General features: G+C 48.1%; 1 protein-coding gene across 1 annotated transcript in view; it reads left to right on the top strand.

Moving 5' to 3' along the window:
- The first annotated feature begins 6,495 nt into the window (after positions 1-6,495).
- The window catches only part of ELL2 (elongation factor for RNA polymerase II 2), a 66,665-nt gene continuing 46,127 nt past the window's right edge, over positions 6,496-27,033 (top strand). Inside the window, exon 1 of the mRNA XM_040421553.1 lies at positions 6,496-6,651. Within this exon, the coding sequence (XP_040277487.1) occupies positions 6,520-6,651 (132 nt within the window). The 5' untranslated portion in view covers positions 6,496-6,519. The remainder of the gene's footprint in view (positions 6,652-27,033) is intronic.

The raw sequence follows: 27,033 nt of genomic DNA, 5'->3' as shown, positions 1-27,033 counted from the left end.
ATATTTGTAGGAAATTATCTAATCATTCACATTATAAAAACGTGTAAAAAGGCTACTTTTACATCTGCGTTTTTGCTGGATCCGTCATGGGTTCAGCAAAAACGCATCCGGTATATAATACAACCGTCTGCATCCGTTCAGAGCGGATCCGGTTGTATTATATCCCAAATGAACAAGACGGATCAGTCACTAAATCCATTGAAAGTCATTGGGCGCCGGATCCGGGGTTTTTTGTGGCCGAAAAAATGGATCAGTCACCATTGACTTGCATTGTGTTTCATGACGGATCCGTCTTGATCAGTATCCCAAGACGCAATCAAAAATGCTGCTTGCAGAACGCATTCTGGTGCACTCCGCTTTCTTCAGTTTTGTCCCCATTGACAATGAATGGGGACAAAACTGAAGTGTTTTCCTCCACTTTTGATCGGATTTCAATAGCGGAAAGGAAAACACTGATGTGAAAGTAGCCTAACATACATTTGGTAGGTTAGTAACAAGTAGGGGTAAATGGGCAGGAAGATGACTGCAGGATCAGACTACACAGCTTGTTTGTTGTCTGTTACCGTGGAGACCCATAGCTTTACATACAAGCTGCAGGCACAAAAAGAAAGGAAATTTGTAGTTAGCAGAATTTACAGACGTGCTCCCTTTTATATGCATCAATACTTGGTTGTGAAAGTAGAGGAGGTTAATACAAGCCACTTATGCTAGTTTCACACTAGCGGCAAGGAACTCCGGCAAGCTGTTCCGGCAGGTGAACAGCCTGTCGGATCCGTGCTGCTGCTAGTACATGCTCCGGCCCCATTGACTATAATGGGGGTGGGCCAGAGTTCCGGCGGCAGCGCGGCAAACATGCCGAGAGGCGGCAGGAATAAACTACGACATGTTGTAGTTTTATACCGGCCACCTCTCTGCATGTTTGCCGCGTTGCCGCCGGAACTCCGGCCCGCCCCCATTGACTGTAATGGCGGTAGTCCACGGATCCGACAGGCTGTTCAACCGCCGGAACAGCTTGCCGGAGTTCCTTGCCGCTAGTGTAAAAGTACCCTTACTAATGTATTGTTATTTGCTTCCTTCGCTGGCTGGATTCATTTTTCCATCACATTATACACTGCTCGTTTCCATAGTTACAGACCACCCTGCAATCCATCAGCAGTGGTCGTGCTTGCACACTATAGGAAAAAAGCGTCAGCCACTCTGGTGGCCGGGACCATGGCTGGTGCTGTTTCCTATATTGTGCAAGCACAACCACTGATGGATTGCAGGGTGGTCTGTAACCATGGAAACAAGCAGTGTATAATGTGATGGAAAAATTAATCCAACCAGCAAAGGAAGCAATATGGACAATAACAATACATTAGTAAATGCCTTGTATTAACTTTCTCTACATGATAAATGCCACTTAGGGGACTTTCACACTTGCGGCAGAGGATTCCGGCAGGCAGTTCGGTCGCCGGAACTGCCTGCCGGATCCGGTAATCCGGACGCAAAACGGATGGCATTTTTCAGACAGATCCGGATCCGTGAAATACCGTATCAGTCTCTCCGGTGTCATCTGGAAAAACGGATCCGGTGTTTATTTTATTTTTTGCATTTTTAAAGGTCTGCGCATGTGCAGACTGGAACACCGGATCCGTTTTGCCGGAACACTTAATGCCGGATCCGGCACTAATACATTTCAATGGAAATGAATGCCGTATCCGGGATGTGTTCAGGATTTTTGGCCGGAGAGAAAACTGCAGCATGCTGCGGTATTTTCTCCGGCCAAAAAACCTAAGAGGGACTGAACTGATGCATCCTGAAAGGAATGCTCTCCATTCAGAATGCATTAGTATAAAACTTTTTCCGGTATTCAGCTTTTCCGGTATTGAGCTCCTGTGACAGAACTCAACACCGGAAAAGAAAAACGCTAGTGTGAAAGTACCCTTAATGAAGTGAGACAACCCCTTTAAGTTTACTTTCACACTAGCGTTATTCTTTTCCGGTGTTGAGTTCCATCACTGAGGCTCAATACCGGGAAAAAAATGGATCAGTTTTTATCCTAATGCATTCTGAATGGAGAGCATTCCGTTCAGGGTGCATCAGTTCAGTCCCACGTTTTTGCATGCTGCAGTTTTCTCTCCGGCCAAAAATCCTGAACACTTGCCGGAATGCTGGATCCGGCATTAATTTCCATTGAAATGCATTAATGCCGGATCCGGCCCCCCAGTGTTCCGACAAAACTGTTCTTTCCGTCCGCGCATGCGCAGACCATTACATTTGTGAAAAAGGAGATTTTTCTCGTCTTTCCCATTGGGGGACACAGACCATGGGTATAGCTTAGGCCATTACTAGGAGGAGACACTATGCAAATAAGAAAAAACAGCTCCTCCTCCACTGGCTATACCCCCGTGCTCCAACAGGAGGACCTCAGGGAGTGAAAAAGCAGTAGGAGAAGGAGACCAAAAACCAAATAATAACAAAGAAAAACAGAACCGAGGAATACCGCCATCGGGCCGTTAACCATAAGGTCCCAATAGAATAGAACCAACCCCTCCTGCAAAAGACAAGAATGGGTGGGAGCTGTGTCCCCCAATGGAAAAGACGAGAAAAAGATTTTACAGGTGAGCTTCACAAAAAATCTCCTTTTTTTTGCCCATTCCATTGGGGGACACAGACCATGGGACGTCCTAGAGCAGTCCATGGGGTGGGAAGACCAGCACCTCCAGAGGGAAAACGTCCAACGGTTAGGCTGGTTTCACACGGGCGTTGCGTTTTTCACGCAGCCCCATTCACTTCTATGGGGCCAGGGCTGCGTGAAAAACGCAGAATATAGAACATGCTGCGATTTTCACGCAACGCAGAACTGATGCGTGAAAAACAACGCTCATGTACACAGACCCATTAAAATGAATAGCTCAGGATTCAGTGCGGGTGCTATGCGTTCACGTCACGCATTGCACCCGCGCGGAAAACTTGCTCGTGTGAAAGGGACCTTAAACAGGAACCACAGCCTGCAATACCTTGCGCCCTAGGGCAGCATCAGCCAACGCCAGAGAGTGCAGCTGGTAGAACTTAGTAAAGGTATGTAAGGACGACCAGGTGGCCGCCTTACAAAAGCTGTGATGTAGAGGCTCGATTGCGCCTAGCCCAGGAGGCGGTAACCCCTGTTGGGGGAACCCTACCCCGGGACAGATAGGCCATGTCAATAGTCGACCGAATCCACCGAGCCACAGTGACCTTGGAGGCCGCCAGACCCTTACGGGGCCCCCCGGGAACCACAAAAAGGGAGTCCGAGCGGCCAAATGGGGCAGTAACTGACAGGTACACCCACAAGGCACGAACAACATCCAGGGAATGGAGAGCGCGCTCCTTGGGGTTCGCCGGAGCAGGGCAAAAGGATGGCAGGACAATGTCCTCATTCAGGTGGAAGGCGGAGACCACCTTGGGCAAAAAAGAAGGGACTGGGCGCAGTACCACCTTATCCTTGTGGAAGACCAAAAAGGGCTCTTTAGAGGAAAGGGCGGCCAGCTCCGATACCCTCCTGATAGAGGTGATGGCCACCAAAAAGACCACCTTCCAGGTGAGAAGACTCAGGGAAATGTCCCCCAGAGGCTCAAAAGGAGCCGCCTGGAGAGAAGACAGAACCAGGTTCAGATCCCAGGGGGGCAGAGGAGGGACATACGAAAGGGACCGAATGTGCCACCCCCTGCAGGAAGGTCCTCACCGGACCTAGCAGAGCCAGAGAGCGCTGAAAGAAAATGGCCAGAGTGGAGACCTGACCCTTCAGAGAGTTCAGGGACATTCCCATCTCAAGACCCAACTGGAGAAAGGAGAGGACCACCGGAACGGAGAAATGAAGGGGAAAAACGCCCATCTTCTCGCAAAAGGCAAGAAAGGCCTTCCAGGTACGATAGTATATCTGGGAGGAAGCTGGTTTCCTGGCTTTGATCATGGTCTTCACGACAGAGTCCGAGAAGCCCCTCTTCTTCAAGATGACGGTCTCAACAGCCACGCCGTTAAACAAAGTGGCTGTAAATTCTGGTGGAAGAGAGGTCCTTGAGACAGTCCTCCCTGAGAGGAAGAGGCCACGGAACGTCCACCAGCATTCGAGTAACCTCCGAGAACCAGGCGCAACGAGGCAAATCGGGGGCGATGAGGATGGTCGGGATTCCTTCTGCCGTGACCCTGCGAAGAACCTTTGGGAGTAGAGGCAGTGGTGGGAAGACATAGAGGAGCGCGAAGTGCTGCCACGGAGACACCAGAGCGTCCACCCCGTACGCCTCCGGATCCCGAGCTTGGGCCAGGAACGTGGGAACCTTGTTGTTGAGCCTGGACGCCATCAAGTCCACGTCCGGGTGGCCCCAATGGCGACAGACGTCCTCGAATACGTCCGGATGCAGAGACCACTCTCCCGGATCCACCCTGTTGCGGCTGAGAAAGTCTGCCGTCCAGTTTTCGACCCCTGGGTTGTACACTGCAGACAATACTGGAACGTGAGCCTCCACCCACTGGAGGATCCTCTTCACCTCCTGCATCAACGGTCGGCTGCGGGTTCCGCCCTGATGATTGATGTAGGCCACGGCTGTGGCATTGTCCGACTGGATCCTTACCGGGAGTCCCGCTAGGAGGGGGGTCCCAGGTCTAGGCATGATGGCGACAATCCCGGAGTCAGGGTATCCCAGCTTTGCAGAACGCTAAAGTCCTACCGTGACCTGAGAGGAGCTGGAGGAGCAGCCAAGCATGGAGAAGCGCTGAGGCAAAGCGGAAGCGCCGGAGCAGACGCGATAAGCTCCGCCCCCCAGTCGTGTCACAGATCGCGCAGGAAATTTAAAAAGGCAGACCCCGGCTCCGAAAATGGCGTCCACCGCCAGATAAAAAGGGGTTAAAAAGCCCTCCGCGCAAACAGGAAGGGGTGCAGCAGCAAGACGCTGCGACTAATCACAGCCCCAAGAAGGAGTCCCTCCTCCCTCTCAATCCAGCAGGCCCACCCTGATCCACAGGCAAGCCCCAAAGAACCACGTCACACAGCTAGTACGGGGGGAGGGGGAGATTGCAGGAGAGCCGTTGTACTTATCTGAGTCCTGCAGTCTTCACCCTCTGTTCCGGACCAGCAGGGGGTCACCTCTTCAGTCATCTGGCACAAGGAGTGACAGTGATCTGGAAAGAGGGCAGGACTAGGTGACCCCGGATCTGGTAGGCCACCGGAGCTGCAGGTCGAGCCCGGTTCCACTTAACTTCTGGGGGGAAGGGGAGGTAGCCGGGGATGTCCATTCGACCTCGGCGCTCGCTCCACTGAGAGACCAGGGACGCACATGCGACCCTGCGTCCTCTATTGAGAAAAAAACAAACAGGAGAAGAGAAAAACTACCGGGACAACCCTGCAGGAGTGTCACCTCCTTATCCGACACTTAGGGTACTTTCACACTTGCGGCAGGACGGATCCGACATGCTGTTCACCATGTCGGATCCGTCCTTCCGCTATTTCGCCGTGCCGCCGCTCCGTCCCCATTGACTATAATGGGGATGGGGGCGGAGCTCCGGCGCAGCACGGCGAAAGCAGCCGGACTAAAAAGTCGGACATGCAGGACTTTTTAGTCCGGCGGCTTTCGCCGTGCTATGGGGATGGAGCGGCGGCACGGCGAAATAGTGGAAGGACGGATCCGACATGGTTAACAGCCTGTCGGATTCGTCCTGCCGCAAGTGTGAAAGAACCCTAAGCTAAAACTGAGGTCCTCCTGTTGGAGCACGGGGGTATAGCCAGGGAGGAGGAGCTGTTTTTTCTTATTTGCATAGTGTCTCCTCCTAGTAATGGCCTAAGCTATACCCATGGTCTGTGTCCCCCAATGGAATGGGCGAGAAAAAATAAATACTGGATGCGTTTTTCCGGATGACAACCGGAGAGACGGATCCGTTATTGCAATACATTTGTGAGACGGATCCGTTATTGCAATACATTTGTGAGACGGATCCACATCCGTCTCACAAATGCATCCGTTTGCGTCCAGATTGCCGGCCCGGCGACGGAACTGCCTGCCGGAAACCTCTGCCGTAAGTGTGAAAGTACCCTAACACAATTTAACACGTCCAGTACCTGGAAACGTAAAAAAAAAAAAAGTCCTAATCTTACTTGAGAGTGAAGCAGATAAAGTCAGCCCTCAGTACAATGGACATTTACATAGCTGCTCCCTGCGCACTTCCAGCAGACACACTGGAGCCCCCAGCTCTGCAGGGAGTAAACGTCACCAACTATGTCAAAATGTACTCACTTCAATCCCTCGTACGTCACGTATAGCCCCGCCCACCCTTGGACGTGATGACGTCTCGAATGAGCAAAAGCGGAAAAAAAATGTCATCCTTGGCTATAAAGAGCTTGAGCGATGTGCACCACAAGCCTATGAGTGTGGGGCGTGGCTGAAGCGATAAACCAATCAGCGTCGCGGGTTTCGTTTCGTACGCCAGGAAGCAAGTTAGGCTGCGTTATACAAAACCCTCTGCTCGGCTACAAGTCGGAAGGGGAAGAGGGACTGAGTGAGGAAGATGGCGGCTCTTAGTGAGGAGGGGAGCTACGGGCTGTCCTGCGAGAGGGGGTCACAGGACCAGACAACCGTGCTTCACGTTAAACTCACTGAGACCGCCTTCAGAGCCTTGGAGAACTACCAGAACACTAAGGTAAGTGACCGCGAGGGCACCTTAAAAAGTGAGGTGCTGTGTGCCCTGACCCCCCTAAAATGCCTATGCTGTGTGACAAGTTAGTGGGGGCACCTTGCAGTGTTGGGGGGCCCTCAGGGGTCCTGGGACAGGTGCTGAGCCGACGTGACTCCCTGTTGTGTGAACCAGCTGGTCCCTGGTCTCCCAGGTACACAGGGCAGTGCTTGTAAGGAGCCAGTCACTTCCCAGCCTAGCCCCAGCCCTGATGGCAGCCCTGTCCTCCACCTGCTTCCCTTCAGGTGTCAGTCCTGGGAAGTTTTCCTGCTGTTCCTCAGAGAAGACTCCATATTGTATCTTCCCCCAGAGAAGACATGGCCGCACTTTCTAAGTGCCCTGGAACTTCCCATTCCTGTAATTACTCTCTAGTGTGACCGGCCTTCTGGAAACTTTTCAGAGCTTCCATTACTTTGTAGGAGAGATCTGTGGCTGATCGATTATAGACCAGAAATCCTCCTGATCAGTGCACTAACTGGAAGTCCCATATTGATCTGGATGACCCCTCCCCCATGGTAGCAAATTATTAATCATGGCTCCTTAGATCTGTTTAATATGCAATGCGAAATATCAGAATTCTATCCATTTCTCTTAATATTTATACAGTTTGTTCCACATTTGCGCAGTGACTATTGCGGTAGGTTTTATGGCCGCCTTGACGGTAGATGGGATTTTGCTGTATCTGCTGTGGTGTAATATCATGGGCGTTCTGCTCCTACCTGTGTAGAGGAGTTGAGTAAGCTTCTATAAAAGCTGCAGGGTGTCTCCGAATGCTGTGTTGTCAGTCCTATTCACACCATCCCCCCTCCCCTTGCCAAGGATTGGGGGGTGGGGGGGGGGGTAGCTGGCTATGGTTTTTAATGATCTGCCCACCTCCTATGGCTATGTTCACTGGCCACAGCAAATCTTCTTTCTTGTTCTCCACTCTTCTAGGACTTCTTTTAAAGTGAATGTATCCAGATTAGTAAAAGTGACAAAAATGTCCTCTTCAGCTCTAACCAATTCACATACAGGGCAGTGTAATTTACCATCTGTTCTGGTGACGGGTTATCTCGGCGCTGGGATTGGGTTGGTTTCTGCCATTAAGTCCTCCGATGTGGCATGGGGGCTGGCTGGACGTGGGCATTTTGGATAATATGACTTTATTTGGAGCTGTGTTCCCAGGGATAGCTTTTACATAGCAGTGCGGCTTCCAGCGCATAGACAGCTCTGCTGTGCGGTGCCAGCTGGTCTCGCGTTCATTCAGTATATGAAGTTCCAGCTGAAAAGGGGGGAGTTCTGCTGAGCTGTCACTTCTCTAGACTGGGCCTGTGAAGCGTTCTTGCGGCTTTATGGAATCTGGACTGATAAGATTGGGCAGTTTTTCTTGACTTTATTCTCTACCTTTTTAGTATTTTATATTTTATTGTGGAAGTTTTATGTAGCTGTTTGGGGAGATGTTCTGTTACCAAATGAATAACACAAATTTTTTTCATTTTTGATCCGTCTTTACCAGTGATGGCAAACTTTTTAGAGACAGTGCCCAAAACCAACAAAGCAAAGTGCCAACACGGCAATTTAACCGGAATACTACAGTCCCCTATAGTATATCTTCCATGTACTTATCATTTATTATAATAGCCTGCCTACATTTGTGCGCTGCTTGTGCTGTTCTTAGTACACCATAGACTCTTTCCAGGGTGTGGGTGCCAAAAGAAAGGGCTGAGTGCCACCTCTGGCACCTGTGCCATAGGTTCGCCACCACTGGTCTTTATGATCACCTGCAATGAACTCTGCACATAGGAAATGCTTAAAGGGGTTCTGCATTTTTTTATTTTTATTTTTTTTGTAACTGATCTATCCTCCGGATAAATCTGCATCTGATCGGCGGGGGTTTGACACCCGGGACCCCTGCCGATCAGCTGAGAAGGCAGTGGCGCTGGCCTTGGCTAAGCTCCATTCAAGTGAACAGAGATTAGCCCCGCCCCAGGCCATTGATTCTATCGTGACATCACTGGGCCTGCGGTAAACGGCAAGAAGACCGCGGCGCTACTGCCAGTGCTGCTGCTTTCTCAAACAGCTGATCGACGGGGGTCCAGAGGATAGATCATCAGTTTAAAAGAACTGCAGAACCCCTTTAAATAGCGGCTCCTAAATATAGGCGTTTTGGAATAGATGCCGTCACTTGTGGACAGTGTCAACTGACTCCATATTGCTGGCTGCATGTGTCGGGTTACCGGATTACGGGCAGCTATGTGGGGTCTGCTGCTCCCTGTAATACCGGCTGTGTATTTTTGGAACATTACCTTAGCTACAGGTCACAATTTCATGAAGGCCGCGTTCACACAGCAAAATATGCAGCAAAAAAACTGGCAGATCAGTAGCGTAATTAGCTGCTGAAAACAAGTGAAATATACGCTGCTGACTCAATCTATTTTACCTCTTTCCGGTTGACTTAAATGAGAAATAGGTCTCAAATTATTAAAACTTTCTGCTTTTTCTTAAAATGGAAGTTTTGTATGAAACTACTTTGGATGTAGCATGCAAAGCTCATTTGACTCATCACTACTCGTCAGTATCAGATGGGCGGAGGTCTGACACCAGTGCTGCCTACTGCTATTTACCTGCTCGCCGCAGTGGTGAGCGGTGGAATTACAAGTATGGCGTCCTCCTTCACTTCTATGGCACAGCACTGTCTGTTACAGTGAACACTACCAAGCTGTCCCATGGAAGTGGATGAGGACGTCATACTTGTAATTACACCGCTCACCACTGCGGCGGGCAGGTCAACAGCAGGAGACAGCTGATCGGCAGGGGTGCTGGGTGTTGGACCCCAGACGTTCTGATATTGATGACCTATCAGTAGTAAAAAAGTGGACTACCCCTTTTTAAAAGTTGGTTTCCCAACACAATATAAAGATTAAAGGGCTTTTCCAGGATTCACATATTGATGACCTATCTGCTGGTAATCCCTGCCTCATCTAGGGGAGGTCTGACTCCAGCACCCTATATAATCAGCTGTGTGCTGCGGCCTCCTCCTGGGCCAGCGACGTCGCGCTCATCAGTCATATGGCCTAGGTGCAGCTCGGTACCGTTCCAGTGAATGGGCCTGCGCTGCAATACCAAGAACAGCCACTATATGATTGGCGCTGTGCTTAGTAACCTGTGAGGGGGCAGCAGCACTCTGATACTTTTATTGCGGCCTCTTCATACAACTGATCATTGGGGTGCCGGGTGTTGGACCCTTACATATCAGATATTGATGACCTATCCTGAAAGGTCATCAATATAGGTGTCCCAGAACACCCCTTTAATACTGTAGCTTTTGATTCCCAACCCATTCTGATGCTTGGTCCTCAGGATTGGTTAAAGGGGTTGGTCCATGAACAGCTGCCGTAGTGTGCATGGGTGACCACTGTTCCATTCCCTTATAGAGCGCCGTACTTGGCAGTCCCATGTAAGTGAACGACGCTATGGTCACACGTGCAGTCGCTGTGTTCACGCGTGGGGATCAGTGGAAGTCCCAGAAGTTGGACCCTCAGGGATCATACATTTGTCACCTACCCTTTGGCTAAGGTCTCTTATTGATGCCATGAAAATACGTGGTAGTCTCTAACTCACTTCACAGCAAACCAGTCGGCTCTTCAGTACTGACATAAGTAAACCGTCCGCACCAATGTTAAGGACCTATAAATGCTGATTCACATGTGCGCTTGCTCTGGGAGACGCGGACTGCGTGTCGGCCTCATCTCCCGGACATATTCAGCCCCTATTCACTCCCCTTCATTGGCCCGTGTAAAAAGCAAACGCCTATGTCACTGATTATCTCTTGCTGGCAGTACACCTCCCTGTGTAAACAGCTGATCTGCTGATAATGTTAAAGGCCGCAGCCACGAATGACCCGATTTTTCACGGGGGTGGTTTATTGGGCAATTGTTCCTTAAACCCATGGCGTTTGGTTGTTACAAGGCCCAAAAGGACCCTATCCATAATTTCTACAACTTTCTGCAGTTGAATGTAAGCGGCCATTTCACTTGGGGGAGAGGCTGACTGTAGTGTACTATGGGAGTCCTGACTGGAAGTCTAGAAAATCCGTCCCCGTGATGATTCATGTATCGTCTATCGCAACCTCACCAGTTCTGAAAGATGTACTTTCCCAAGAGATTCATCGACCTGGAGCAATTTCCTTAAAGGGACACCATCAGAAAGGGGATAGTGTGTTTTTTTTTTTTTTTAACTCCAATATTTATAGACCACTTTTATGTGACAGCCTATCTCAGGGATCAGCGACCTCCAGCACTCCAGCTTTTCTGAAACTACAACTCCTATGGGAGGTAAAAGGACAGCCAAGTCAGGCCTCTTTCACACAAGAGTTTTCCTTCTGGATGCAATGCGCGTAGTGTACGCATAGCATCCATGCTGAATCCTGACCCATTCATTTCAATGGGGCTGTGCAGATGAACGTAGTTTTTCACACATCTCTGCCTACAAAAAAATTACAGCATGTTCTATATTTTGCATTATTTTTTTTTTTGTGCAGCCCCAGCCCCTTTGAAGTGAATGGGCCTTGTGTGAAAAACGCATTTAAACGGATTTCCACACTGAAGGCAATCGCAGACAAAACTGATTGAACTAGCGTGCAAAACCATCAGTTTTTTTCAGAACAGATCCTGACGCAATCTGTATCGCTCATGTGAAAGGCCTAAATGTGCATGCTGGGAGTTGTAGTTTCACAGCAGCTGCTGATTCCTGTGCTGCTGCGGGCAGCACGGTGGCCCAGTGGTTAGCACTACAGCGCTGGGGTCCTGGGTTTGAATCTGACCAAGGACAATATCTGCATGTAGTTTGTATGTTCTCCCTGTGTTTGCGTGGGTTTCCTCCGGGTACTCCGGTTTCCTCCCACCCTCCAAAGACATACTGAGAGGAAACTTAGATTGTGAGCCCCACTGGGGACTGCTTAAGGGTCCGTTCGCACATCTATAGTTCTGGGTCCGTATCCATTCCGCAATTTTGCACATCCGTAGTTCCGTTCCATAGCCCCGCAAAAAAGAGAGAACATGTCCTATTGTTGCCTGCAATCTTATACAAGAATAGGCATTTCTATCATAGGGCTGGCAATGTGCGCTCCGCAAATTATGGAACATGCATAGGCCGGTATCCATGTTTTGCCTATCACAAAGCACTTACAGATGTCTGAATGGACCCTGATGCTAATATCTGTAAAGCGCTGCGGAATATGTCAGTGCTATATATAAGTGCATAAAATAAAATCCCTTACCTATCATCTTTGAATGGAGCCAGAAGCACCGCTTCATTCAAAATGTAGTGTAGTAGCAGTGCAGCTTAGCTCCAATTCATTTAGGGAGTGCATGGTGTTGGACCCCTATCATATCGGAGGATAAGTTATAAATCTGCGGAGCCTGGAAAACTACTTTAAAGGGCATCTGTCAGCAGATTTGTACCTATGACACTGGCTGACCTGTTACATCTGCACTTGGCAGCTGAAGGCATCTGTGTTCGTCCCATGTTCATATGTGCCGCAGTGCAGGGGTTGTGGCATTTGCAGAGAGAGCTGAGTCTCTAGGAACAACAGGGACGTTGTCATTACACTTAGAGGCTCAGCTCTCTCCAACTGCCACACCTCCCTGCACTTTGACAGTCAGCTCTGTACTTGGCCAGGGCCTGGCAGTAATCAGAGGACACAGCGGTTGCAGAGAGAGCAGAGCCTCTAGGTGTAACGGCAACTCCCCTGTTGCTCCTTGAGGCTCATTTGAATATATTAAGGCCTCATGCACACGACCGTATTTTTTTGCGGTCCGCAAAACGGGGTTCCGTTTTCCCGTGATCCGTGACCGTTTTTTCGTCCGTGGGTCTTCCTTGATTTTTGGAGGATCCACGGACATGAAAAAAAAGTCGTTTTGGTGTCCGCCTGGCCGTGCGGAGCCAAACGGATCCGTCCTGAATTACAATGCAAGTCAATGGGGACGGATCCGTTTGACGTTGACACAATATGGTGCCATTTCAAAGGGATCCGTCCCCATTGACTTTCAATGTAAAGTCAGGAGTTAATATACCATAGGATGGGAGTTTTCTCCAATCCGATGGTATATTTTAACTTGAAGCGTCCCCATCACCATGGGAACGCCTCTATGTTAGATCGTGAAACCTCATTTCCGACAGTATATTCTAACACAGAGGCGTTCCCATGGTGATGGGAACGCTTCTAGTTAGAATATACTACAAACTGTGTACATGACTGCTGCCTAGCAGCATCCGATCTCTTACAGGGGGCCGTGATCAGCACAATTAACCCCTCAAGTGCCGCACCTGAAGGGGTTAATTGTACTATCATATCCCCCTGTAAGAGATCAGGGCTGCCAGGCAGCAGGGGGCAGACCCCACCCCCCTCCCCAGTTTGAATATCATTGGTGGCCAGTGCGGCCCCCCCCCCTTCCTCCCTCTATTGTAATAAATCGTTGGTGGCACAGTGTGCGCCCCCCATCGGCCCCCCCCCTCCCTCTATAGCATTAACAACATTGGTGGCCAGTGTGCGGCCTCCCCCCCCCCCCCGATCATTGGTGGCAGAGGGTTACTAGCAATAGTACAATAGTAAAAGATTCATACTTACCTGGGAGCTCCGATGTTCGTGTCCGGCCGGGAGCTCCTCCTACTGGTAAGTGGCAGTTCATTTAGCAATGCGCCGCACAGACCTGAGGCTGTCACTTACCAGTAGGTGGAGCTCCCGGCCGGAGGGGTTAATTGTGCTGATCACGGCCCCCTGTAGTAGCGTCCCGGTTGCCATGGTTACCGATCGGAGCCCCAGCGATTAAACTGGGACTCCGATCGGAACTCCGCTGCCACCAATGATGGGGGGGGGGGGGGGGGAGAGATGGGAGGCCGCACACTGGCCACCAATGTTGTTAATGCTATAGAGGGAGGGGGGGCCTATGGGGGGCGCACACTGTGCCACCAACGAATTATTACAATAGCGGGAGGGAGGGGGGGGGGGGGCGCACACTGTGCCACCAACGAATTATTACAATAGAGGGAGGGGGGGGGGGCCGCACTGGCCACCAATGATATTCAAACTGGGGAGGGGGGGGGGGGGGGGAGGGTCTGCTGCCTGGCAGCCCTGATCTCTTACAGGGGGCCGTGATCAGCACAATTAACCCCTTCAGGTGCCGCACCTGAAGGGGTTAATTGTGCTGATCACGGCCCCCTGTAAGAGATCGGGTGCTGCCAGGCAGCAGGGGGCAGTCTTGTACACAGTTTGTAGTGTATTCTAACTAGAAGCGTCCCCATCACCATGGGAACGCTTCTGTGTTAGAATATACTGTCGGTTCTGAGTTTTCACGAAGTGAAAACTCAGCTTTGAAAAAGCTTTTATGCAGACGGATCTTCGGGTCAGTCTGTATAAAAACTAACCTACGGCCACGGATCACGGACACGGATGCCAATCTTGTGTGCATCCGTGTTCTTTCACGGACCCATTGACTTGAATGGGTCCATGAACCGTTGGCCGTGAAAAAAATAGGACAGGTCATATTTTTTTCACGGCCAGGAAACACGGCTCACGGATGCGGCTGCCAAACGGTGCATTTTCCGTTTTTTCCACGGACCCATTGAAAGTCAATGGGTCCGCGAAAAAAAACGGCACAACGGCCACGGATGCACACAACGGTCGTGTGCATGAGGCCTAAAGGGGTGATCTGAGAGTATAAAAAGGCCCTCCATATGCCAAGCCCCCCACACTGAATATACTTACCCGACTCCCCGCACTGCCACTGCTGCTTCTCCCCGTGCACAGATGAAAACAGCCAATGACTGGGACGAGCCTCCATAGCATTGCTATGAAAATATCCCCCCCCCCCGACACTGGATGTTTTCATCCACGCATGCGGACCAGGAGCTGCACGGGCAGCTGGGTAAGTATATTCAGTGGGGGGGCCTGGGATATTGGGGGCCTTTTTATACTCATGGATAACACCTTTAAAACCAAATTTTTCTCAGCAATGCAGGCACATATGAACATGAGACCAACACAGATGTCTTCAGCTGCTAAGTGCAGATGTAACAGGTCAGCCAGTTTCATAGGTACAAATCTGCTGACAGATGTCCTTTAAAGGAAATATGTCACCACTTTGTCAACATTTTTATCTGACGGTTAAAACCAAATAGTGACTACTTTTTTTTTTTTTTTTCTGTTTTTACACTGCTCAAAAAAATAAGGGCACACTTAGGCTACATTCACACGTCAGTATTTTGCTATAATACGATTTTCTGTCCGTTTTTTGCGGATCCGTTGTTCCTGAAAATGTTTCCGTATGTCATCCGTTTTTTGCGGATCCGCAAAAAACGGAAACATGTATAAATTTCAATAAGCAAATAAAGTTGTTTGGATTTCTTGAAAAAAAATAAAAAAAATTAAAATGTAATTTCCAGGAACGGATTCCGTATAAAACGGATGACATACGGAATGACATCCGTATGTCTTCCGTTTTTTGCGGATCCATTGACTTTGTATTGTACCAGGATACGATTTTTCAGGAAAAGAATAGGACATGTTTTATATTTAAACGGACATACGGAACAACTGAAACGGACAGCACACATTGTGCTGTCCGTTTTTTTCCAGGACCCATTGAAAATGAATGTGTCCAGATCTGGTCCAGATCTGTTCCAGAAAAAACGGAACAGATCAGGAAAGAAAAAACGGACGTGTGAATGGACCCTTAAACAACACAATGTAACTCAAAGTCAATCACACTTCTGTGAAATTAAACTGTCCACTTAGGAAGCAACACTGAGTGACAATCAATTTCACATGCTGTTGTGCAAATGGGATAGACAACAGGTGGAAATTATAGGCAATTAGCAAGACACCCCCAATAAAGGAGTGGTTCTGCAGGTGGTGATCACAGACCACTTCTCAGTTCCTATGCTTCATGGCTGATGTTTTGGTCACTTTTGAATGCTGGCGGTGCTTTCACTCTAGTGGTAGCATGAGATGGAGTCTACAACCCACACAAGTGGCTCAGGTAGTGCAGCTTATCCAGGATGGCACATCAATGCGAGCTGTGGCAAGAAGGTTTGCTGTGTCTGTCAGCGTAGTGTCCAGAGCATGGAGGCGCTACCAGGAGACAGGCCAGTACATCAGGAGACGTGGAGGAGGCCGTAGGAGGGCAACAACCCAGCAGCAGGACCGCTACCTCCGCCTTTGTGCAAGGAGGAACAGGAGGAGCACTGCCAGAGCCCTGCAAAATGACCTCCAGCAGGCCACAAATGTGCATGTGTCTGCTCAAACGGTCAGAAACAGACTCCATGAGGGTGATATGAGGGCCCGACGTCCACAGGTGGGGGTTGTGCTTACAGCCCAACACTGTGCGTCCCTCAGGAGACCGTCCGCCACCTCATCAGGAGCATGCACAGGCGTTGTAGGGAGGTCATACAGGCACGTGGAGGCCACACACACTACTGAGCCTCATTTTGACTTGTTTTAAGGACATTACATCAAAGTTGGATCAGCCTGTAGTGTGTTTTTCCACTTTAATTTTGAGTGTGACTCCAAATCCAGACCTCCATGGGTTGAAAAATTTGATTTCCATTTTTTTATTTTTGTGTGATTTTGTTGTCAGCACATTCAACTATGTAAAGAACAAAGTATTTCAGAAGAATATTTAATTCAGATCTAGGATGTGTTATTTTTGTGTTCCCTTTATTTTTTAGCAATATTTTCCGCTTGTATATTTTTTATTTTTTTTTTTCTATTTCCTGAACATGATTATGGGGGCGACCATCTTGTCACAGCAGTTAGAAAGCATTAAGAAAATTGCTTTCCAGCAGCCCCATGGTCCATAGAAACGATGGTCAGGAGAGGACCTCAGTGACTTCTATGGGAGAGTTTTCTGGACATGCTCTGACCTGTGCAGAGGTCATTGTACAAGGAAAGGATCGATAAGATCTGACAATTACCTACTGTGAATGGTGGATCCTGTCTTAAGTCATTCTAATCCTGCCTGTAATGACCGAAAAGCGGTCGTATCCCATTATAGTCAATAGGGATCTGGCAGTGCTTGGCAGTATCCTGCTATGCCGGATGCAGTAAACTCTGGTAGTTTCTTCCTGCCGGAATATGTGCAGTTAGGGTGTTTCATTTTTCCAAAGATGTGATTTTCATATGACTTTGCTTATGCCCCGAGTCTCAGTGATGTAAAAGATATATATGCCACATTTCAAGAAGATTGGATAATATTTAGGGGTTACACACATTGATCACTTTTATTACTACTCTCACTTCCGCAAAAACTGAGAGAAAAAATGCCGGATCCGTTTTTCCAGATGACACTGGAGACTGATCCAGCATTTCAATGCATTTGTCATACGAATAAGGATCCTGATCGTCTAACAAATGCCATCAGTTTGCATACGTTTTGATGGATCCGGCAGGCAGTTCTGGCGACGGAACTGCCTGCCGGAATCCTCTGCTGCAAGTAGTCCCCTAATTTCCCTTAAAATGTGATCACATGACTGGCCTATGAAAGCGAAGTACGTGCTCAGGCTCTCGCTTGCCAGGATTAATCAGTGCTGGCTGCCTTGATTAGGGAGGCTTTAATGAATAGAAAAGCAACCTTAGAGACCTAATGCCCCAAAAATCCCACACAGGAAACTGCTCGCTGTGCAATTCTTGTTTTCTATAAAAGGGATCTACTGTTCCTGCTATGAGGTGTCAGTCTGCACCGCCTGCAGGTTTTTATTCACCGGCTGCTTCAAATTCTCAACTAGAAAGTTCTTGTCCTTAATGTTTTTCGTTGGGATTCTTCTTCCATAATCTGAATGGATAACATTTCCAGAGAATCGGGGCCCGCTATTTAGTATTACATACATTTGTCTGGTAGAACTTTCCCGTCGGAGCTTCGGAAGCGGTGATGTTTAGTTTAGCAGACTCTAAAGGAAGAAGGAAATCTTTGGATGGAAGGCAAGTCATTGTGTACTTAAGACGGTGCCTAGCGTCAGGCCCTGGGGGTGGCCCGGTGACCCCTCGTGCTCCTGCTCACTTTTGTTCTTCTTGGCACTTGTTGACACACAGTCAGCTGGGACCTGAGGAAGAATTTGTGAAGTGATTCACGTCACATAACCGGCATGAAGTCAAGCAGGCTGTTGTCCAACGCCGACCCAGAGAAAAGTTACTTGGCTCCCATTTAATGCATGCAGATCAGATTACTGTGGCCGAACGAACAAATTGTCCCAGACAGATCACTTCACACAGTCTGTCGATCAGTAGAATATCAGCCCCCGTGCGCCTTACTGGTTTTCTAATCAACTTTAGCATTTGTGTAACTTAAAACAGATATTCTGAAGCTTCTGGGAAGGCTGGGTACACATGGCGCCACGTACAGAACGCTGTCTTCTTACATCTGGTTCACAGCCGTAGTTCTAATGTCCCACGTTAAAGGGGTTGATTATCTTTGAGTAGTGCCATGCCTCGCCTGGCACGTATAGTCAGCCAATGACCAGCAATTATCTGGAAAGTGTTTAAAGGGGTTGTCTGAGGTGCTGCGGCCTCTTCACACAGCTGATTGTCCACTGTGTCAGCGATCAGACCCCCACTGATCAGGTATTGATGACCTAGCCTGAGGCTAGGTCATCAATATTTAAAATCTTTAAAATTTTCTTATGGGAAAAGTCCCTAGTACTTGGTTCAGTCGCTCATAATATTAAAGGGATAATGCCATAAGTGATCAGACATCATATAGTACATGCCAGTCTTACTAACAAGGCTAGAACCAGCGCTGTGGATCCAGAGATCTCCCCACTCGTTGCTCCGGTTCTGCTAGGTTTGGTTTAGCCTGGTAGCTCAGTTATTGCCCTGTAATAGCGTCTGACTGCTGACAGTTGACGATGTAAACCGATTGCATTTGACCACCTCAGTGAGGTGGACGAGGCGTAAGGATGAACATCAGGTAGCGCTATGCAGATACATTTTGTTGAATAACTTAATTTTTAATTGGATGTAATTTCAAAAAGTATTCAGATCCAGGAGCTGGTTTGAAAACTGTAGAATACATATATTTTTCATGGCACAACCCCTTTTAATCGATGTAGGAAAAAAGTTCCACGGTGAAAAGTCATTTGGACTGCGTCTGCCGTGTATTGTCGGTGAACAGCTGAAACGTGTGGCTGCTATCCTCCTGGTGGCTTCTTCATGACGTTGCAGACCTCCTTAGGCCACGGTTTTCCTCTTCAGTTGCTGCTAGGTCTACTTGGCGGTGTAAGCACTTATTATTTTTTGGGCATGGCACAGGCTGCACTTTTCCACTGTCTTTCTGGAACATTTTCTTTGGCACACGCTCCATGGCGTGAACTTAATCATACAGCGGAGCCGGTGATGTGAATGCTCGCATTGTCTGGTGGCTGCTGTACCTGTGGGGGATGTCGTGGTGTCCTTATGCCTGTTTGTCATTCAGTTTCTGTAATTGCTTATCAAAGCACAGCAGACTTTACCCACCAAGGAAAGGTCAGATTGAACGGTCACCCAAACGCTCACCAGCGCACATACTAATTTGCATTGACTCGGGCCAATGAACTCGCCAGCTCCGCGTCTGGCAGCATGACGTCCCAGATGTGCCTTCTGCTCACAAAAATGTGGAAGGCTTAGCTTGGCCGTCTGACAGTGTGGTTTTACACGTACAAGGAAACATGTCTGTTTTAGATCTAAAATAACAATTCTGGTGCATCTGGTCTTATAACTCTGTGGTTCTGCTGATCCTCTGTTATTCCTCCTGACGATTTCTGAATAAATTGGCAACTTGGACTCGCCATTCCTGTGCATCTGTACAGTCTGATACCGGTAGGGCTGATTGCACGATGTTTGGTATGGGCACGATGGAGATGTGGCTTTGCTGTGCATTGAACTGCATGGGGCATGCAAGCCGCGATTGTATTTAGTTAACCCATTGCAAACTTTTTCTATGGTTTAGTAACCAGGCACCATTAGCAATGAGGGGTGAGAAGACAATGGGGCACACTTACTTACAGGTATAAATGTTTGGGGGGAACACGCCAGCCAAGGGTTGGCGTAGTTTTTGCGCAAGGACTGCCACAGTTGCGCATAATTTTTGAGCCAGTCTTAGTAAATGTGCCCTAATCTGTTTAATACTGCTTGTGGTTCAAGCTGCACGGCTGTGCCATGTGGTTGTACCCTTAGACTGTCGGGGGACACGCTCCCAGCTGGTAACACTCAGTTGTCAGTTCATAAATGTGCAGGAGAAGTAACAGAGGAACGGCACAACAGAGCCCTTTCATGGGGAATACAAGTATTTACTAAACCCCCACGTGCCAGGGAGCGGACACGTCCTCTGTAATGCTCTTCAGGCATTTTCAGTTATATGGGTTTCTATGAAGGCGTGTGCCAAGCAGTGCGTGGTATTGCCCAGCTTTCCTGTAATCCCGAATGGCAAATCCCTCTACGTGTAGAGCATTGTGGTGCTGTATGACCAGGAGGATTAGCCATTTAGGAAGGTGGATCTTCTGACGGCTATGTCAGTGGCCACGTAGATATAACAGATGTCTATAGGGAAATGTTAACTTGCATTGAGGGAGATTTAATAGGGACAAGTCATTGATGAGCGGGGGAACATAGTTCTGGTCAAAATGTTAGGCCTTGTTCACATGGAAGAACTGTCTATGGTGGCTTTCCAGCTGGTCCTTGTGGCTCCATATTGTGCTCTGTTTTGGCAGGAAAAAGCTTCCCTAATCCCTAGCGTTGCCTGCGATGCTAGGAAGATTAAGAAGTGACCATGTAGGCTTAAGTGCAACCTATGTGAGGGCCCTGGGCATTTGGGCGGCACTATAGGGGTTGGATAACCCTTTAAGCTATGCTCACATGGTGGGTTGTAGAAAGTATTCAGCATTGAAATCCGCAGGAAAGTTGTGTGTATCCCACCTCTTATTGGAAATCTGCGCTACCGTTCATAGTCAGACTTCAAAACAGTGTCGGGAAATGGCACGTTGCTTTTTTGCGCTGTTTCTACACGTGTTGTGGGAACAGCCTAGTGAAAGCCAGACCTCCATGCATCTGTGGCATGACTTGACTGCTGTGCTCCAACGCAACCCGTCTAATGTAAACTGCTCCGAAACCTTCATCTGTATCAATGGGCTCCAGCCTAGATGTGCTCAACTAATGGAGACCTACATCTGTAATCGCAGCAAGAGGTGGCTCCGGAAAGTGTACCTGCACATAGGGCAGATGTTTATGTAAAAAAATACGCATTTGGGCTACATGCGCACAAACGTTTTGTTTCAGTGTCCGTTCCATTTTTATTTTTTTGCAGATAGGATGCAGACCCATTCATTTCAATGTGGCCGCAAAAAAATGCAGACAGCACAGTGTGTCCGTTCCGTAGCCCCGCCCAAAAAAATAAAAATAAATATAGAACATGTCCTATTCTTGTCCGTTTTAGGCTTCGTTCACATCACCGTTCAGCCTTTCTGTTCTCCTGCTCCGTTTAAAAGCAGGAGAACAGAAAGGATGGAGAAGGCACATAACTGAGCCAAACGGAGCCTAAGGATCCCATAGACTATAATGGGGTCCGTTATGTTTCTGCTCAGAAGATAATTTTGGATCGGAGACAAAAATTGTGCATGTAGGACATTTGTCTCAAAATCATCTTCTGAGCAGAAACATAACGGACCCCATTATAGTCTACGGGGTCCTAACTGAGCCCTTATGTGTCTTCTTCATCCTTTCTCCTGCTCCTAATTGGAGCAGGAGAACAGAAAGGCTGAGCGGTGATGAGTACGAAGCCTTAGGCATTGTTACAATGGATCCGCAAACAAAAACTGCTTATGGACCGCAAAACATACGGCCGTGTGCATGTAGCCTTAGGAGGAGATTTATCAAACTTGTGTAAAGTTGAACTGGCTTAGTCGCCCATAGCAACCAGTTGAATTCTATCATTCATTTTTCACAGATCCATTGGAAAATGAAATGAAGAATCTGATTGGTTGCTATGGGCACCTAAGCCAGTTCTACTTTACACCAGTTTGATAAATCTCCCCCTTAATTTGCACCAAAACCAGATATCTGCACTATTTATCACGGTTTTTGTGCATGTTTTTTTTTTATATGAAATTCGTTCCCCTCTAGCGCAGGATTACACAAACCGTTGATGCTGCAGATTTTAAAATCCACACAACATGTCTGTTTCTGAACAGAAGAAAGCAAAGCGCAGATGAGATTTGTAAACTTGCATACTCTTTTCTGTTTCTCACCAGATTCTGCACATAATCCACCGCGTGTGCCTAAGGTTCTATATTTGAGCCACAGTAAAAAAAAAAAAAAAAGCATTTGGCACCTCCAAAGTGTCAGACATGTTGTGCAAATGAAGTGGTACAGCCCCCCCCCCCCATTTCAGGTTGTAATGCAACAAAACAGGAAAAACATCAAGGGGGTGAATACTTTCACAATGCACTTTTTTTTTTTGCAACAATGTGTAGCCATGATGCCTGCGCTGGCCTATAGCCTGTCGGATTTGCTGGTCGCCGCCTTGCATTATGTCTGAAGCACACAAGCAGTTAATGTGCGGCAGGCTCAGTGTATGCCGAGGGCGGCCTGCTTTCTGCTAATGGCCGGGAATCTCCCTGCAGCCAAGAAGTTGTTCCTTAGTTTTGCATCACAATTCCTATAAAGGGGGCAGCTACTTTCTGGTAAGTGATAAACATCGGCTTAAAATCTACACCCAGCATTTATTTACCTCCTTTTTGGGGATCTTGCGTCACTGCCTCTCAGCAATGCTGCTTTTGTTCCTGCCCCCCATCCCCCACCTCGGTGACTGATCTGTGCAGGAAGTCCAGCTGCTCTTTACTCCAATGCGTCTCTAGAAATATTAAAGCAATGCTAAATGCCAGAAGCGCGATGGATTAACCCCAGCCATCGTGTGCTACTGCTAGCGTTAGCTTCCATTATAAAAAAAGTTTGGTAGCTGTGCCCCACGAAGCGTTGCTTCATGAAAAATTAGAGCGCCCCTCCTGCAAGTGCCTCGCCATCTGTATGCGACGACGTGGGGGTCTGCAGAACGGACAGGAAGAGGCAGTGGTCATTTTGATTTTATGCACTCATTGGAAATTTCCCCATACAGGCGTCTTTTTGATTGGAATCGCCCATCACTGTTATTTTTCTCCTTCTGATCCATCCAAAGAACGGGGGGGGGGGGGAACTGATCCTGTGCATCGGTTCGGCCTCTTGCACACGAACATGTGCGCCCCGTGGCCTTGCTGCACCGACACCCACCGTGGGCAGCCACAGCGGATCGCAGACCCATTCACTTTAATCGGTCCGCGATCCGGCTGTTCCGCAAAAGATGGGACATGTTCTATCTTTTTGCGGAACGGAAGTACGGGACGAAACCCCATGGAAGCACTCCATAGTCCTTCCGTAGGGTTCCGTTCCGTGCTTCCATTCTGCCTCTCCGGATTTGCGGACCCGCAATACGGCCAAGGAGCGCACACATTTATGTTGCAATAAGCCTTATCCAATAAGCCTTATCCACATTTAGCATCTGTTTGAGCCGTTTACGTCTGAGATCCATTCTTTTAGGCTCCATTCACACGTCAGCAATTTCGTTCCGCATTTTGCAGAACGGAATTGCGGACCCATTCATTCCTATGGGGCAGCACGATGTGCTGCCCGGACACGGAATTGCGCATTCGCAATTCCGGGTTGCACTTCCGTTCCGGAAAAAAATAGAACATGTCCTATTCTTGTCCGCAATTGCGGACAAGAACAGGCATATTCTATTAGTGCCGGCAATGTGCGGTCCGCAAAATGCGGAACGCACATTGCCGCTTTCCGTGTTTTTGCTGCTCCGTGGATCCGCAAAACACGTTGCGGACGTGTGAATGGAGCCTTAGACGGGGGAATACCAACCTCTTCTTGGCCACAGCAATGATGTGTGCACGAGCAGCAGGTCACTTCAGAGGCTCAGCTGTCATGTGCCAATCGGGGACAACATGTCACTGCAAAGGGCGGCAATTGATTGCAGCAGTCGCCTGACCCACAGACTGGTCAGCCTGCTGGGGAAGGGAGCCTTGGCACTGGAACCAAGGGACTTTCAAAAAGGTGTTTCTTTATTTTATATAGATTTTCCTGACAGTCGCATATTGTTTTTGGAGGTTGGACAACCCCTTTAACAATCAAAACCATGCTGAAACCACGTCAGCTGAGTTTTTGGCCCATGTGAATTCACATAATGTGAACATATTTGTGAAATACGGATTTCTTATCTTGCCTGGCTGTCACATTTTTTATTTATTTTTTTCCCTTGCAACCCGTGCCTCCCCCACCCTCTCCAATGTGCAGCTGAGACCAGTGACTGCATTCTGCTTTGTTCCTGGCTTAAGAGCTCCTGCACAGAGCGTGTGTGCCCCGTGCCCTATTGTGGCCTGCAACAGCCGTGTGCGCTCCATATCACTCATGCTGACCCGTTGATTTGAATGGGTCCGCAAGATGTGTAGCCATAGATCGGAAGCACTACAAAGCGCTCCGATGGGATTTCAGTCCATGCCCCTTCACTGCAAACAATAGAACCTGTTTTTTTGTTTTGCGATGCAGAACATATCTTGCAGATGTTGAACCCATTCAAGTGAATGGATCCGCATCCTCTGACGTCGTGCACTGGGTTGACTGTTTCCTGCTTGCTGTAAAAGGTCCTAAATTATGTGCATCCTCTGGCAGAGCAGGGGCTATCAATGGCCTTAGGGTAGGTTCACCCTGAGTATTGGAGGTTTTGGGATTTTCCTCCAGGTTTTTCCGCCAAAGCCAGTAGTGGATTCAAAAGGAATTGGAAATATGAAGGAAGATCTACTTCTGGCTTTGGCTTAAAAACCTGCAGGAAAATCTGCCTCAACCTCCTGCAAAAACTGTTTCAATCTACCCTAGTTTCTGGAGTTTGCAGAAAATCTCCAGATTACCGTACTGTTCATGGTAGAATTTTTATACAGATTCCTAAGTGAAATCCGCTTGTAGTCACAAACAGAATTGACATATCCATTCTTGACACTAGTTTGGCTTGGAAGCCACGTGAGTGCGGATTCGCCCCATTGAATGGGGAGTTGAGCTGTGACGTGGCTAGTCTCTCCACTGGATGATTATTTACCATACAAGCCCAGTGTCCCCAACCTTTTGTATGTTGGACCACATTCAACTTTTAGTGATGGTCGGGAGCAACGGGCAATTCAAAAACACAAAAGCTTTGAATATTTCAGTGTAAAATGTGACACTTATACCATCCGAATTGGCAGTGTTTGCTGGTAAATCTAAGGCTACTTTCACACTGGCGTTTTTGGCTTTCCGTTTGTGAGATCCGTTCAGGGCTCTCACAAGCGGTCCAAAACGGATCAGTTTTGCCCTAATGCATTCTGAATGGAAAAGGATCTGCTCAGAATGCCTGTTTGCCTCCGTTCCGTCTCCATTCCGCTCTGGAGATGGACACCAAAATCCATCGGATCCGTTTTCTCTGACACAATCTGGCACAGTAGAAAACTGATCCGGTATTCAAGACGGATCTGTCATGGCTTTGTTAAAGATAATACAAACGGTTGTATTATCTGAACAGATCCATCCATGAGAGATCTGCACAAAACGTGTGTGAAAGTAGCCTTAGGCAGGTCTGCAAAAATGTCAATTGCCAGAATATATGGTAATAACCTGGGACTGATGGCGAGCCACTGGTATAAGTGATTACAAAATACTGGCACAGAAGCAATGGAGATGCATCAACAAGAAAGCACAGTAAAGTGCCCGCAGTACCCAGATTGCCCCTTTTATTTTCCGAAAGGTCTTTGAGAGATGAGGGAATCTGGTTGCAAAGGGCCACAACTGGTAAAAGATTTCATGTTTGTAACAGCTTTATTAGTCCTCATGCACACACAAATCCATCTTCTATACTGTGGTCTGCTATGGGTCCGAACAGTGCTGTAGATGTGTTCCTACAAAATCAGTCGGCTAAATTACAGAACTTTGCTACTGTGGGTTTAAAGGGGGTGTCTCACTTCAGCAAATTGACCCTTATCATGTAGATGAGATTGATACAAGGCACTTGCTAATTTATTGTGATTGCCCATATTGCTATACACGGCTCGTTTCCATGGTTATGGCCACCCTGCAGCGGTGGCAGTGCTTTTACACTGTAGGAAATGGTGCTGGCCTCTGGTGGCCAGGACCGTGGGAGCTAACATAGGCCGGTGCCTAAGTGTGCAAGCATTGCCACCTTTGCTGCATTACAGGGTGGTCATAACCACGGAAACGAGCAGTGTATAATGTGATGGAAAACTGAATTCCGCCTGCAAAGGGAGCAATATGGAGAATCACAATACATTAGTAAGTGCCTTGTATTAACTTCCATAATAAATGCCATTTGCCGATGTGAGACAAACCCTTTACTTTGTAATTTTGATGTCATATTAATGCATTAGGTCTCAGAACTGCTGTGGTCATTACACTGGTCACTGTTCCAGTCTATACTGGTGCAGTATTAGGTTAGTCTTCCCCTGTTCTAAGCATTTCTTGCCTGTAGATTGCCCTGTAGTGGAAAAGGTCAGGCAGGAGGCAGGCTGCCGATCAGGTTACAAGCCGGCAGAGTCACTTTTCCGCAGTCATCCATTACATCCATGAGGATCCTTATGAGCTCTGCCTATGCTGTAGCTCACATTTATCTTGCTTTACAGCTTTGCTAATCGGTCAGGAGTCTGATGCATTATGTGCAAGATGTGTGTACATCCCCATATTGGACAGCAGGCACACAGAAGTGTAGCGATTGTCACGTGCCTGTGAGCGGTATATTGTGGCTACCAGCTGAACTTTTTACTGATTTTACTAAAGAGATCTTGTTTTCTTCTGTTGGAATTTGGGTGGGCACAACGGTTCGTCATGTGGATAAATCAGAATGGATGTGGAGCAGGGAGTCCTGAGCTGTTCAGCATATGCCCTAGACCAGTTTCACACACTAGTAATGTGTCTGTTTTTGTTTGTCCCCATCTGCTTTTCACCTGAAATTGCCAAACTGAGAGCTATGATGCTGTTCAGGTTATTAACCTGCCTTAGGGCTCTTTCACACTTGCGCTTTTGTTTTCCGGCATAGAGTTCCGTCGTCATGCATTCTGAATGGAGAGAAATCCGTTCAGGATGCATCAGGATGTCTTCAGTTCTGGAACGGAACGTTTTTTGGCCGGAGAAAATACCGCAGCATGCTGCGCTTTTTGCTCCGGTCAAAAATCCTGAACACTTGCCGCATCAACGGATCCGGAATAATAGCCCATTGAAATGTATTATTCCGGATCCGTCCTAACATCTTCAGTTGTTACGACGGATCCGGA

The sequence above is a fragment of the Bufo bufo genome, chromosome 2 (genome assembly GCF_905171765.1).
Source record: "Bufo bufo chromosome 2, aBufBuf1.1, whole genome shotgun sequence".
Lineage (NCBI taxonomy): Eukaryota > Metazoa > Chordata > Amphibia > Anura > Bufonidae > Bufo > Bufo bufo.
This window is presented reverse-complemented; position numbering and strand designations above follow the sequence as displayed.